At 50.0% G+C, this 15572-nt stretch overlaps 1 protein-coding gene across 1 annotated transcript; it reads left to right on the top strand.

The window, feature by feature from the left end:
* The first annotated feature begins 816 nt into the window (after positions 1-816).
* On the top strand, positions 817-14154 carry LOC144940813 (40-kDa huntingtin-associated protein-like). Its single transcript, XM_078867242.1, has 12 exons — positions 817-926; positions 1318-1364; positions 3947-4019; positions 4734-4893; positions 5111-5179; positions 5778-5898; positions 6035-6127; positions 7894-7958; positions 8391-8478; positions 9534-9580; positions 11083-11138; positions 11854-14154. The coding sequence occupies exons 1-12, from the start codon at positions 865-867 to the stop codon at positions 11933-11935; spliced, it is 963 nt and encodes a 320-aa protein (XP_078723368.1). The 5' UTR covers positions 817-864; the 3' UTR covers positions 11936-14154.
* The last annotated feature ends 1418 nt before the right edge of the window (positions 14155-15572 follow it).

The raw sequence follows: 15572 nt of genomic DNA, 5'->3' as shown, positions 1-15572 counted from the left end.
CGCCGGGACCTCTGATTTTCCCTTCTATATATTTAGAATCAACATCATGCGTTTATAGTGTTTTGCTGCTATGCATTTCCACGTGATAATCCACTTCGTTGAGCTATCATTTGTGGCCAGGTCGATTCTGAAAAAAAACTAAATAGCTCAGTGGGACATACCTGGCATGCATTTTTTAAAATAGTTTATCCAGAATCTGAATATTGATTAATTCTGGAGGACTCCTATGAGCCATAACAAAAATAACAAAAAAATTACGATTTTTTTTTGTTACTTTCTTTGAACCTATCTACGTTGACTTTACCGAAAGACCCAAATAATCTGACCCCATTGTTTTCTCATTTCCACGACGTGGCACGGACATTTACACCGCTGCCACTGACATCTTCACTCGGTAAAGCCACTTGGTTGAGCTATCAACGACAAAGAGACGTGTTTGTTGTTTTTACTTCATTGTATAGCTGTCAACCCATTAGCAGTGCCTACCTCGTTACAGACCAATTCAGACTGGACACCCCGTGCCCTTTATACATCTCAACGTTCATCCTACAAAGCCCCATCACAAGGGAGTAAACACAAACAAATAGACAAAATGTATAATTTTTGTGTGCCCGTATTGAAACGGCTGTACGCCGTATGGACCTGTAAACTCAATTGCCCTACACAAGAATACGAGATAAACCGTACGCACGGGTTGACACGGCATGTAACTTACATAGGGGCGACCAAACCGGTAACCGGTTTCAACGCCGTAACCGGTTACGCACAATCAACCGCGTCGCGGAAGCGATCTGCGCATGCGCAACGGCCCCCCCCCCCCCCGAGTCGCCGATTGAGCGGCGTGTTTATCTGCGGATTGTCAACATGATGGAAGGCGACGCGGAGTTTTGGGGCAGGTACAGGGCGATCTCGAGCAAGCTGAGAAAGTGAGTGGCGCTGCGGCGTGCGGTGAGCGAGGAAGGCGTCGCGTGCTGCGGGAGGAAATTGTCGAGCGAAGCCACTGCGCACCCCCCCCCCGACCCCCAACCCTTGTGGGACTAGATTGCCTACCGGCAGAGGAGAGGGTCTCCCGGTAGAGTATCTTGAGCGTGTGCCGTAGGCCTCTCCGGGCGCCGTATCGGGCGTCCGTTCGTGTGTAATGTTTCAATGCTTAGGTAATATTATTATTATTTACCATCACCTCGCGTCTCTCGGTGCATGGCGTTTAATTTGTTTAATAATTAAAAAAAAAACAGTCACCTTGTATTTCTTGTGAACACGTGACGTGGATGTGTGTTATTTGCCGCTTGTCATTTGCGTTTCGTCCGTGTGCTCTAGACGATTTCTAAGGAAGCCAAATGTCGCGGAAGCAAGCGAGCAGTTCGGTGAGTAAAAGGTGCTCCCGAATCGCATTGAGCGAAACGCCGGAGTCCGATAAAGGCGCGGCCCTGCAATGGCTCTCTGCCGGCGGAAGGGCCTCCACTAGAGGGAGCTCTCGAGTTGTATTTGACCGACTTCTTCCACGTCTCGGAAGGAGTTTGGGAGTCCCCACGATGGAGCCCCCCACCACACGCAGCCTGCCGCTCTGACGACTGCGGTGTAGAAGTTGAGAAACTTGCACTGTTGCTTCAAGTGCTTGCTGCCTTCGAGATGGATGTAACTGGCAGCGGCATAATCCCGTCTTCTCTCATCGACGAATGTCCACAATAGCAGAGCGCTGGGCTTGTATGAGACTACAGGGATGCTTGTATGATATACTGGAGTACTCTGACAAGTGTTACATGAGGTAGCCGAGTACAATTCGTTCAGCTGGGTTAGATGATTAACTTGAACCTGTATAACATTATGGCGCGACCCCGGGGTCCCATAAGCCCCTGGCTCTCGCATAAATATAATATTATAATGTAAACAAAAACTTTGCTCTTTTTCACCAATGGGTTTGAAGGATGGTGGCAAGTGTTGTCTGAAAACTACTTACCTGCAGTACCTCTATTTAATACACTATCGAAAAAACGATTTACACCCTTCTGTTAATCATTGTGTTTCTCAGTGTGGATTAGTGAACACACTTTGTAAACGGTACGTAAAATAGTACGCGTTTTCAATGCGCTGTTCATATTGTAACAAGCGTTTATACCAATGTTACTCTACAGAGTAGTGGGTCGCCGCTCCTCTTATCCGCATTGATACGAGCGGTATGTGGGGACTATGGCTTAAACGCAAAAAAAAACCTATCTGCACAGATGCATACGGACAAGAGAAGTATTATCAAACAGGAGGAATTAACGGTGCAACGCATCTCATCTGTTAAATATCTGCAGGTAATAGGATTGTCATCGATTGATCCTGGCTGCAGGCATTGGTAGGTCACAAATAATAATGAAGATGTGAGAATTATTTCATTTTATTATGTTTTATTTTTATTATTTTATTACTTCCCTTCTACGTGACTTTACCGAAAGAACCAAGAAGATAAGAAAGCAGTTTCACTGTATTATGCAGACCGTGATGAAAAATAAAGGACTTAAGTCGCGTAGGCAGTTTGAGCAGCTTTGGAATAAAACTTATGATCCTGCCCATACCCGAGCATGGAGCGCATTCGCTTGTTCAGCTCTTCTGCGCATTCGTCCTCGCCGCTGCGCGTGGACACGACACGACAACAGAATGATCCGCGCCAGGTGGGTCACGGCGTTTATGTGCGCGGTGGGACGGAGTCGCCAAAAAGAAATAAATCAATTACGATTTTTACTTCTGTTTATTCGGGACCCTGTGGTCGCGCCATAAGGTTCATATGATCTCAACCAATAAGTACTGTCATTCATAGAGACGTAACATTGGGCCACGTTTCTTGATAAAGGGAGCTATGCTCATAAAATGTCCTCTTGTCGGACGTACTGACTCTTTCATCCACACGAGGATGGTGATTGTGCCATTCACTTTCATATCTGTCAGTCCATTATATTATTTCATAAATGAGCCCTGTTTTTTATGTTGATAATTGTCCTCAAAATGATGCCCTGCATATATCGTTATGATGCATTTTTGTTTTATTTGACGAAGTTTACCTAATTTGTGGAGCTGCCCTTAAGTAACAGAAGTGAATAATCACTCAAGATGCTGCTACGTTTGGGTAGACAGCTTTCACCGTTAAGTGACCCATCTGGTCGTCTCTCAGGCCACTTGGGTTGTTTTGTTCATGCTGGTGAACCTAAGAATACATTTCGACAGCTGCAGAGTTGTGGCACTGTTTTAATATGGAGGCAGAAAGCCATTGTGCCCTAATGCATTGTAATTAAAATAGTTTGGAGTGAGTGAAGACAAATAGGAATCTGCCTTTAGTTAATGAGTGCTAATGTGCTCTAAAGAATACATTGTGACCACAAAGGAATTCAGTTACTTCAGGAGTAAAGAAATGTGAGTCGTGTCAATGTCAAGTGGCTGGTAATGTAGCATACATTTTTTATAATGGCAACAACAACTACGTGATGAAATACAAATTACAATTATCGATTGGCATACTCTGCCATGTCATACATATTCGATTTAACGTTCCTTTTTACCCAGAAGCCCACATTTTCTCCAAGGATGAACATGGCTTGCTCCACTTTCTCAAGTTTCTGGTGCAATCAACAAGACCCCCTTCAAGCAGGAGGCTTTGTCGTGAATGCCAGCCTAATTAATGCCCTTCCAACTGAGCAGATGGGGCACAGCATATATTTTAGTGACTAATTGATCCCTGATTATGGGCTGAATTCAGCTGCCCAAACTCAGGGGAGAGTGTATAAAAATGCGACACTATTAATGGCTTTCTCCAGAGTGTGTGCTAAAAGAGTCAGCATTTTTTGGCATGTATTTTCACTTGTATGGGACATAGGGAGGGGAGCCCTTGCCTGAAGCAATCGTAAGTAGCACTTTAAAACTTATATTTAAAAGCATACTTATTTTTTGTTTAAATCCCAAACAACAGGATATCTTTCGCGGGAGCTCAAGCAGCAAGAGTGTTTGCAGTACGCTGGATTCTGCAGCCTCGCCCAAGCCAGGTGAAGGTCACCAAGCCCCAAACTGGTTGCATTTCAAGAAAGTTGGCTCCAGATTCACCCCATTAGTGTGAAGGCTATTTCACGCCATGCTATGTGGAAATTATTGCATCATATCTCCCACTGCACCAGAATAAACAGTCATTCCTTCAAAAGCCTAGGTTAAATTACTAAGCATGCAAAACATTCCTTTACTTAAGCCTGGATAAGTCACAATTGACATAGCTTTAACTTCCATGTGGTCATCTATAAGCAATAACCGATCCACTCACGCACATGCCAACCAGACTCACTCACCCACCTCGGTTATCATTCACCCACCTACCCTCATTCACCCACCTACCCTCATTCACTCAGCCACCCAACCACCCAATAACCCTCACTCAAATCATCCACCTGCCCACACTTACTCACCCAACCACTTAAACACCCACCCTACCCACACTCGCTCAACCACTCCATCGCCTACCTACAAAGACAAAGATATCCCGTATGGCCTTAACAGACTGTAGGGGTAAGTGCTATTAGCGAGCACCTATGAAGACCGGCACGGTACACGAGGGGGTGGGTGGCCAGCACCACGCCCGACCACCATTTGTCTCCCAAGTGGCGATGTTCACCACACCAGGGCTCACCTACCCTACCCACACGCACGCACTCAGTCGCCGTCTGCCTCCATGTGTTCTCACTGCCACCCGGGTCTTCCGCTGCACGCAGATGTGAGCAGACGGTGATGAATGGTCTCGGGGAGGCTGAGGCGCTGACCGAGGCGGCGAGGTTGTTCCTCAAGGCGGAGGTGGAGAACTGGGAGCTGCGCTGCCCGGGCCTGGAGGAGAACCTTCAGGCCGCCATCAACGCGTACAACTATGCCGTCAAGGCAAGCCCGGGCACGCCGCAGGGCCTTCAGTTGTTAAAGTGTGCCACCGGCGCAGAGTTGTTCACGAGAGTCGATGGGGTGGAATGGAGCGCAAGGATGGCATGCACTCTGTATTTTTAACATTTGGCCGGTATTGTGAACACCGATATTCTCACCTGCCGCCTTGCATATTGACGTGTGTGTGCGTGTGTGTGTTTGTGTTGAAAACCATCCCCAGGTGTACATAGAGATAAATCGGCCAGCTCTGGCTGCAAGCCTCTGCCTTGAGATTGGATATTCTCTTAAGGTGGGCGATCAGATGCACTTCACCTGTCACACGCGGCATTGCACGCGTTACAGTGGTGCAAAAGCAGATATCGTGCTAACACTGCGGCTACAGCTGTTCTCTGTGTGTTGAGTGCGTGCCGCGTGTTTTTTCTTTGGCACGACTTCCCGATGTTTTCGCTCTGTGCCGGGAGTGAAACCCATTTCCATGAAGAAGTTGCAAGAACGTGGAGAAAAACGTCAAACATTGTACCAACCAACATGGGGACACGTCCTGAAAAAAGTCATATGAGAGTTCTAACCATCGAACAAAGACGGTCACCGCATTACACACTTTCAGATGCGCTTCTGTGGCCATCTGGAACGATCTTCCTTCCAATATTAGGGAGCCACTGGAGCTTTGCACTTTTAAGTTATCTAGTTATAAAACTAATTTCTTTAGAACTGCTTTTTGTGTTTAGTTTGTTGTCCTTCCCCCGCACCTCCGATTAGCACGGTTAGCTACGTACGACGCGAAAGAAGTTCAACGTACCTACAGCGCTGCTGCGAATACCCAAGCAAGTAGTCTTGCAGTTACCATGCCCAGAAGCTGCAGTGTTTGGTTGTTTTGCTTTCCATAGGGCTTGGAGCGACCAGGGGAGGCGGAGGTGTTTTTCCAGCGGGCGGCTGAGCTGCAGTACCAAATGCCCATAGAAAGCCTGCACTCGTTAGGGCTTGCCGCCTCCTGCAAACTGCTAACGCGTAAGCCCAGCTCGCACTGCGCAACGGGGTTGTAACCTGCGTACACACTTTTTTCACGTTTCGCTTGCACCTCTAACCGCACAAGTGTGCGCTCGTGTGTGGCGGGGTGTTTCCGCGCGTGCCTGTGCGCGTGCAGGCGACTACATGGGAGCGTTGAATGTTTTCACCGAGATGCAGCTGACGGCAGAGCAGAGAGCGCCCCGCTTTCCCGGCACCAATGCGCCGATCGGTAAGATTGACTGGCCCGCGACACGCTGATTGATGAGTAAAATAAACAGACCTGAGGTGGCCGGGTGATGTTCAGAGGTCGGCACGCTGAGCGAGCTGCCACTGCTGAGATAATGGGTTGAAATCCAGACAGCTGCCCATCATTAAACCGCATTAAATTATAGTAGTAGGTTTTTACCCTTTTAAACTGGTACAAAACTGACACCTTTATTCAAGGCATCATGTTTGAAATAACCACAACACAGAGTTGCTTCTTTTTGTTTGCTTTTTTGACTACTTGTGTTGTGGTTATTGCAAACACGATGCCTTGAATAAAGGTGTCAGTTTTGTACCAGTTTAAAAGGGTAAAAACCTACTACTATATTTTGCCACTGGTAAAAGAGATCTCATAGTGTAAACGCATTAAATTAGTTTTTGGACTTCATGTGGCCATATTCCAGCTCCTTGAGAATTAAAAATACCACTTTGACTCGCATGACATTACTCTGTAGCATGGTGGGTGGGCAAGTGCTGCCCCCTGGTGTGAGCAAGGTCCCTTTAGGCAGTGGTTCTTCACCTGGGGTGCACGAGATGCCCTTTCTGGGGGTGCGAGACATGGCCAGATTTTTTTAGAAGGTAAATCATCGAAAACACAAATTAAGCATGGGCACGCAAGTACAATGGGGGTGCGGGCTGCAGTAAAAGGTTAAGAACCACTGCTTTAAGGGATCTGGGAAATATTTTTACGATATCTGATTTTGAGTGCTGTTCTCTAACATGGTCAGGCACCGCTCTGCAACAGTTCCGAATGGATTCCCTTAGTCTCATGCTGCTGAGAATACAGTCGGGGTTCAACTTTGGGGGGTGGGGGAAAGGTAAGACAATCAAAGTAATAATAGTTCTCTGTTCAACTCTACACACAACATACAATTATTGGGTGAAGTCAGCCAATGCACTTTCCAGATCAACATCAACTGGCAGCGTTTGTTGTTGAAACAGGAGAATTCTGATCCGTTCGCTGCCTTCTGAGTCTCATCAGCGGTTTGCGTTTTGTCCGCTTTGGCCTGAAAGTCATTGAAAAAGAGATTTTTTAGCCCCGCGAGCCTCACCTGAACCAAACCGACAGACTGACTGAGTGAGGCTTGTTATATATTTTTGGGTTTCCGGATGAATCGTAAGCAGTTTGACGTGTGCTAGAAAACCCGGATCGTCCACATTTCTGTGTTATTGGTCATCCACCACTGGCTTCATTGGCACGCCCTACAATCCGGTAGATATCATTGCATCTTCCTTCCACAGATGGCAGCACCATCACGTTAACACATTAATACACTGAACAAAACCCGACTTCCTGGATGCTGAGCTTTGTAGGTTATCAACTTTCATCACCAGGAAAACACCCATTATTTTGCCACACAGCGCTCTGTTTAAGGCATTGCTTGAATTTACATTTTACAACATTTATTGATCAGGTTAGGGAGTATCTCCAGTAACGATCCGCACTAACCAGCGTGGTGAATTATGGAGCGCGTATCTCTGCACCTGCTCCCCCGCCCCCCCTGAGCCAGCGCCCCCAGTGATAGTGCAGTGCTCAGGCACGAGCGACTCTGCTTTCACCGCTGCGCCACGGGACGTATGTTGAACCTCTTTCGCGCCGCACGTAGCCAACCGCGCTAATCGGGCCGTGGAGGGTGTCGACGACTTGGGAGGAAGCCCTCGTGCAGCGGCGGCGGATTGATCACGGCTGCCACTGACGAACGCGTCTCGTCTGTCGTGTGGCTCTCGCAGGTGCCTTCAGTGACATCATCGCACGCAGCGAAGTGGCACGGGTGCTTCTGCTCATGCTGCTGCAGGTGGGTGTGTGTGCGCGTGTGGGGAGCGGTCGTGTAGCGGTTAGCGCTATGCTGCGCTACGAACCTGGCGACCCGGGTTCGATTCCCACTCATGGCCAACACCAGTGACGATTATCTGAACTGGTCCCTAGGTCGACTCAGCCTCAAATGAGTACCTGGTGCGGTGTGTAAACATCGCCACTGGGGAGACAAAGTAGGCCGGGCGTGGTGTTGGCCACCCACCCCCTCGTGTGCCGTGCTGGCCTTCATAGGTGCTCGCTAAGAGCACTTGCCCCTACAGTCTGTTAAGGCTATATAGGGGATCTTTGTCTTGTGTGTATAGAGAGGTGCTCGCTAACAACACTCGCCCCTACAGTCTGTTCAGGCTATACGGGGGGTGGGGATCTTTGTTCTTTGCGTTTGCATGTTACGACACCACGGGGTGCATTGCAGCCTCCGCCCCAGCGGCTCGCAATGGAGCACGCCAAGACGCTGGAGAGGTACGCGTGGGAGTCCTTCGAGAGCCCCGGGCAGAGCAAGGGTGAGTGAGGCTGCGCCAGCTTCCGTGCCCCCGTGGCTCGATAAAATATCCCCCCCCCCCTCTTGGTGAGTCTCGCACCAACTTCATTTTAGCACAGCAAAAATGTGGACTTGAACTGTTCCATCTGTATAGGATAGAGCGTTTCTCCCTCGCAATGGTGGATTTTTCCCGGGGTTCTCTGGTTTCCTTCCACATGTAAACACTCATTAATTGGCTGATTACAACCTAATATGTAGAAGTCCGCAGAGCTTGGGCAACTGTTGACACAGGCTCATTGCATGGCTGCCTTCCTGGTTGTCTGTGGTTCCTCTCTCCCTATGAGAATGAGCGAATATACTAGTGCTTAGCACTGCACCAGTCGCGTGGCGAAGAGGGGTCTGTCTGGTGGCGGCTCCGTGCAGACACTTGGGAATGTTCATGCTCCTACACAGTCTTCTGTTCATGTGCCGCACCGGTGTCAACTCGAGTTTTCACCTGGTTGAGCAAAATAAACGTGAAAACGTCGCGTGGCTTTGAGGTTCAATTCCCGCGGGCAGCTGGACACAGCAGCGGTGGTGAGTTGTGCTCAGCACTGCTGATTGATGACATGATTTCCTTTCCAGACAGCGGCGTAATTGGCGAGGCTGGGTCATCGTGTGCTGTCTGTCATAGCCTATGTAGGAAACGTCGGGATTTCCCAAAAAGTACAAAATGTATTAGTAATGATTCCTACACATCTCCGTCTCTCCGCACATCAACAATTTAAGTGTTTGTTTCACAACCAGTCAGCCACACGGCCTTCTGGCAGTGCATAATTTGAAGTAGCATTGGTTCAGCACAAGCAAAACACTGGTTTCGACACACAGCGTCTCATCAGCGTAGTCGGACTTGCTTGAATCACTGCTGGCGAACTGCCGTCCCAACCTCCAAATGGTATAAAAAAAAATACAACCGAAAAATAACGACGCTCACGATTACTCCGAGTTAGGAAAAACGGAGCGCTCTCCATCTGTGCGTCGTGCGACTTGGCCGCCTCCAAGGAAGTGGATGCCCTCTGCTTGTCTGTGTGGCTGCAGTGAACTACTTGACCGACGAAGTGTTTCTCCTGCTGCAGTCGGTCGTGGTAAGCTATGCTCACCGGCGCGCTACCCATCTGTGCCTGCGACTGCCGACTGGGACCATAGCTTCCCTTTAGAACAGAGGTGGTTCTTCTTAACCTGGGGTGCACGCTGCGAGATGCCCTTTCTGGGGGCGTGAAGGCAAGGCCAGATTTTTTTAGAAGGTAAATAATCAAAAGCCAAATTAAGCACGGGCACGCAAGTACAACCACTTTGTTGCATTAACGCTATGTATTTATTACTATAATAAATGTTTTTATAATTGAGAATCAAAGGGGTGCAAGGCTGCAGTAAAGGCTCAGAACCACCGCTTTAGAATAACATCGTCACTGTGCGTAGCGACAGTGAGCAAAGTGCCGTCACTTAAGTTTCGCCTTTCCAAGCATTTCAGTTTTTCCCAAAGCTCGGAAAACGCTGAGTTCACCTTGACTCTGCGTGTGACGTCATGTGCTACGGGTCAAGTTCAAGAGGTCGTGAACTTCACCACGACCCTCTCCCCATCGCTACCTTCCACTGGGTCCTGGAGTTGTTGCTGCGTAGGGGCCTCTTAGCAAAGGGGTTGTTCTAGGTGCCTCTTGGTCTTTTTGGTTTGGGGCTACTGAGTTACCCACTGCAGCGCTTGTCTTGGTAACCTGCCCTACTCCGTCCTATGCAGGTAATCCATTCACCGCAACTACCGTTTCCCGATTACAGTCAAACCTTGGATTGCGAGCATAATTCGTTCTGGAAACGTGTTTTTAATCCAAAGCACTCGTACATCAGTTGTGATCACGTGACGCTCGGCAGACAAAGTGTATACACGTACTACTCGTATTACTGTACACATGTGGCAGGCGTTTTATTAAATGAGCATGTCCTCTTCGGATGCTTTATTTCAACATATTTCAGGCTTTCTTATAGAAAACTCGTCATCATCGCGAGCCATGATGAGCCCACTACTGGATTATTGTCTCCCAAAGCTGCACCCGTCTTTAGTGTCTCCCGGCGATGTAATAATCCGCCGAGCACCTGCACAACTAGCCGGTCTTATCGCTTCGTAATGAACATCGCTGCGTAGTAGTAATTAAACACAAGTATGTCCGGCCAAATCGATAAAGGGTCTAGGAGTATGGAGGCGAAAGGTGACGGTTGTGTGGGCTGCCGTGGTACTGCTACAGTGACGGTTGTGTGGGCTGCCGTGGTACTGCTACAGTGACGGTTGTGTGGGCTGCCGTGGTACTGCTACAGTGACGGTTGTGTGGGCTGCCGTGGTACTGCTACAGTGACGGTTGTGTGGGCTGCCGTGGTACTGCTACAGTGACGGTTGTGTGGGCTGCCGTGGTACTGCTACAGTGACGGTTGTGTGGGCTGCCGTGGTACTGCTACAGTGACGGTTGTGTGGGCTGCCGTGGTACTGCTACAGTGACGGTTGTGTGGGCTGCCGTGGTACTGCTACAGTGACGGTTGTGTGGGCTGCCGTGGTACTGCTACAGTGACGGTTGTGTGGGCTGTTGCGTTATTGCAACAGGTGTCATGCCAAGAGAAGGACATCGAATCGCTGAAGGTTTTGCAGAAGGAACTCTGGTGAGTCCTTGGAGTGTTTCTGCCGCCCCGCTCCACGCCCGCACCTTGTCCACTTCCCCTGTTGTCTCCGCCTGTCCCCCGTCTCTCTCGGCGCTTGCTGGCCTTGCATTCCCTCCTGCCGACAAAAAATTGGGTAACCGTTGCCCTCTTGGTTTGTTATGTTGAATAGTTTTTTTATAACAAAAAACTCGGGAAAATAAAAGGTATTGATTACAAAAACGTAATTCGGTATTTACTGCGTGCGAGGACATTGGTGATTGTGTAACTGCTGTGACGCAATTGCAGTTTTTTGGTACAAATTTACGTCCTTTCATCTTGTTTCTGGCCATGGAAATGAAAAATAGGTATCACCTTTGGCACTTACAGATTAAAACCTCTCCCACGGTTCGATGAATTGTCTCGTATCGGGATTAAGATCTCATTGCGTGATTTAAAAAAAATATAACTTCTCTCCCGGATTGTACTGCCTCATTTGGGCTTTCTATCACAGTTGTTCCGTCTTGTTCCTCTGCCTCTCCTTGTTAAGTCGATTCGCCGAATGGTACCGTGTCCATATAACCTGCAAAAGCCGTGATTGTCGCTTGCACACTCGAATTTCTACACGCGCCACGAGCATGAGAATTCACTTCAACTGCTTTATCTGTCCGCATCCTGCTTCCTCACCTTGGCATCACCCACTCTGGCTGCCCGTTGTGCTGTGGGTCCGTGCTTCCAGGCCTCTGCTGAGCACAGAGCAGAACCACTTGATGCACCTCGTCATCCAGGAGCTGCTGCACCCGTCCGGAATGGGCTACTGAGACGAGGCGATGACTGCCGGGAGCCGCTGTGTTGGCCATGCGTGTTCAGGTCGTGCGTGTGTATGTGTTTGTACATGTGTGTGCGTGCGGGCACGCATGTGGAAATGTATGTACGTATGTTGAACTTCTTTCGCACCGTACGGAGCCAACCGTGCTAATCGGAGGTGCGGGGGAAGGACAACAAGCTAAACACAAAAAGCAGTTCTAAAGAAATGAGTTGTCAATCTAGATGATTTGAAAGTGCATAGCTCCAGTGGCTTCCTAGTATCGGAAGGAAGAGCGTTCCAAACGGCCGCAAGGTAGGGCATCTGAACGCGTGCGATACAGTGACCGTCTTTGTTCAATGGCTAGCCAAAAGCCGCTTCGAGGATGACTGAAGTTCGGGAAGTTGCAGCGTAGCGGTAAGCAAGCGGCGCTACAAACCCAGCGACCCAATTTAATTTCTGCTCGCAGCCAATAACGGTGGCGAATATCTGAACCAGTATTGGGCTTATCCTCGGTCGACTTAGCCTCATATGAGTACCTGATGCGGTGTGTGAACGTCGCCACTCGGCCGGGCGTGGTGCTGGCTACCCACCCCCGAGTGTGCCGTGCTGGCTGTCATAGATGCTCGCTAACAGCACTTGCCCCAACAGTCTATTAAAGTCGATAGGAGGGGTGTGTGTGCGTGCGTGCGCCGGTATTACTGGAAGTTAAAAGGCCACGCCGTACTGTATGAAGAAGCTAATGCCTTTGAACGCAGTGGCTTTGGAATCCCAGGTACCAATCATTTAGCTCGCAAGATTAAACTCAGCTGCCCCGGATGTTTGCATTTAAAATAGATATTTGATATATTGTTTATATTTCTCGTCGGTCTCATCTCATTACTTTCGTCAGCTGTGACAATTTCAAAGCCTTTGAAAGTTGTGAATGTGCTCTGTGGTGTTCTCTTGAGTTGTGCGCACGGCGGCTTGCGGTAAGCCGTGTGCAACAACTTGTCGTTTGGTAATGACCGCGTGAGCCGACTCTAATGGATAGATAGATAAATGATGGATCGTGTGGGTGGACACCGGCATGCACACTCACGCAGGCAAAGAACGAGGAGTGCGGAGAAGTAAATTATTCCATTGAGCAAAACATTGCCCTACGCGTTTTCCGTACGGCAGAGCATTTTACTTTTAATGCGGACCGTGTAAACTTTTCTCATTCAAGTCTCACATGGCCATCTGAGTTAAACAGGTGCTGTGTGTAAAGCAACTGTATTATGGTAGCCTCAACCCAGTCATTTACGACCACCCTGGAAGTCCATGTGAAATGATGGTAATTATTTGTAATTTAGTTTCAGATGGCTTGTTGATCTGCGGTCGTCTCGTAGCTGTTTGCGTAGGTGCGCGTATCGGGGTAGTCGCTGTGCTCACCGCATCTGACACGAGGCTGTGAAACGAGGTGTGTGCTGCAATTTGGCCTGTGGGCAGGTGAGCGCACCCTACCTTGGAATCTGTCGACCCTTTGCCGGAGGAGTTGCAATCTGTTCGGATATCCTGCCACTCTTCAACTGCGATGGTGGTGGGCCCTCTACCTCGGACCCCCGTTCGAACCCAAAATACCCCAGTGTTGTGAGCGGGTGGAGCGGTCGGTGGCGCGCTCGGCGATCCCGAGCGATTCCCACAACGCACATGAAGAGCCAAGGTGGTGGCGCACCCACGGGGGAAAAAGGTCCGCGGATGCCACCCACCGCGGCCTCGCGATCGCTCCCTGCCCACGACGCCACGTCGCGCCCCTGCTGCTCGGCAGACACGCGGCACGCGGAGAGAGCCACCTCGAGGCAGCGGTGATGCCCGTCTCGGGCTTCCACCCAGCTCCAGCGCCCTCGTCGCACCGTTTTTTTTGTCCTGACCGTATCGCGTGATGAGTTCGAAGCGGGAGTTCGAAGCGGGTGTCCGGGCCTCCCCGAGATCGGCTCGGTTATTAAACGAGAACCTGTTGCAAACGTGCGATAATCGGCCTCGTAGGCCGATCACTCGAACGCGTGCACCCTTTCCCATGCGCCGTCCACGTCGATGCCCTCTAATCTGGCACAGCAGTGGCTTTAACCGGATCGCGGATCGTGGCCGGCCGCGAATGAGATCATCATGTATTTATGAGCTGTCCGGTAGTCACATTCCGTATGAATTGTGTTTTCACCGTGTCCACGCGCAAACGCGGCCTTGCATTGTGAAGTAAATGGGTTGTGTCAGTCACGCCGCCTCGTTTCATTATTGGCTCATTTATCATGCAACGTCGTCGGGTGATGGCTGTGGATGACTTTGTATACGAACACGCGCACACACACACGCAAAGGTGCCCCGTGTAGCCTTCACTGCTCGAGCAAAGTGCTGTTGGCGAGAACCTATCAAGGTTGGTACGGCGCCTGGCAGGGGTGGTGTGGCCAAAGACAAAAGATCCCCGTACAGCCTTAGCAGACTGTTGGGGCAAGTGCTGTGAGCGAGATAACCCATTGAAGGCCGGGGCGGCACACGCCGGCGTAAGTATTTATACATATTGACTTTAAACTTTCGTGACTGCAGGAATTCATATTCTTTGGTTTTTTTCGGTAAAGTCACGTAGATAATAAAAATAATCATAAAAAACAAGCGGTCGTCATCAGACCTTATGACGACCGCTTGTGTTGCGATCAATACGTCGTGAGTGTGTTTTTTTAAAATTAATTTTAATTATTATTTGATTATTTTCCATCTACGCGACTTTACCGAAAGAACCAAAGAATACAGATAAATAGTGCAACATTCGTGAATGACATTTAGAGCTGCTCGATTTCTAAGGGGGCAAACAGATTCTAAAAACTAGGAACAGCCCCTGCAATGAGCCCCTTGACAAAGTCACCCTCTTCAGTTCTGACAACTGGCGGTCAAATCTCCCTCCGCGTGCGCGAGAGAGAAGGGGTCGCGTCAGCTGCGTGGGGAGCGGTGGGCGCGCTGGCGACCCGAGTCCGAATCGCGCTAAAGCCCCCCCAAACACCGGTGACGATCTGAACCGGTCCTGGGCCCCCCCTAGGTCGACTCAGCCTCAAATGAGTACCTGGGGAGATGACAGCGGCCGGGCGCGGTGCTGTTGCCGACCTTCACAGGTGCGACTCGCGAACGGCACTTGCCTCGAAAGTCCGCTAAGGCTATACGGGAGACCTTTGTCTTTGTGCCAGTGAAAACAAAACGGTGGCGCGCTCAGCGGCCCCTCGGCTCTCTCTCCTCTCTCTGTCTCTAATTACCGCGGCGGGGCCGAGCGAGCGAGGGGGGTCGCGGCATTTCGCCGGTGGAAAGTCGCAGGCGGAGGAGGAGGGAGATGAGGGGGGACGTTGTCCTCCGACAAGGAGGCTTCGTTGCTTCCGCGAGAACAAAAAACCACCCCCCCCCCGGCGGCGGCGGCTGGGGTGTTGACTCTGAAACGAGAGGCGCCGAAAGCGGCGCGCAATCGTGAATCGTGACGAGAGCGACGCGGGACCTCCACCACCAGCAGCACCAGCAGCAGCACCACCACCTGCACCACCACCATCAGCACCACCAGCAGCAGCAGCACCACCACCAGCAGCACCACCAGCAGCAGCACCACCAGCAGCACCACCACCACCAGCACCACCATCAGCAGCACCACCACCACCAGC

The sequence above is a fragment of the Lampetra fluviatilis genome, chromosome 23, assembly GCF_964198595.1.
Source record: "Lampetra fluviatilis chromosome 23, kcLamFluv1.1, whole genome shotgun sequence".
Classification (NCBI taxonomy): domain Eukaryota; kingdom Metazoa; phylum Chordata; class Hyperoartia; order Petromyzontiformes; family Petromyzontidae; genus Lampetra; species Lampetra fluviatilis.
Note: the sequence above shows the minus strand (reverse complement) of the source record. Positions and strands in the feature narration are given on the sequence as shown.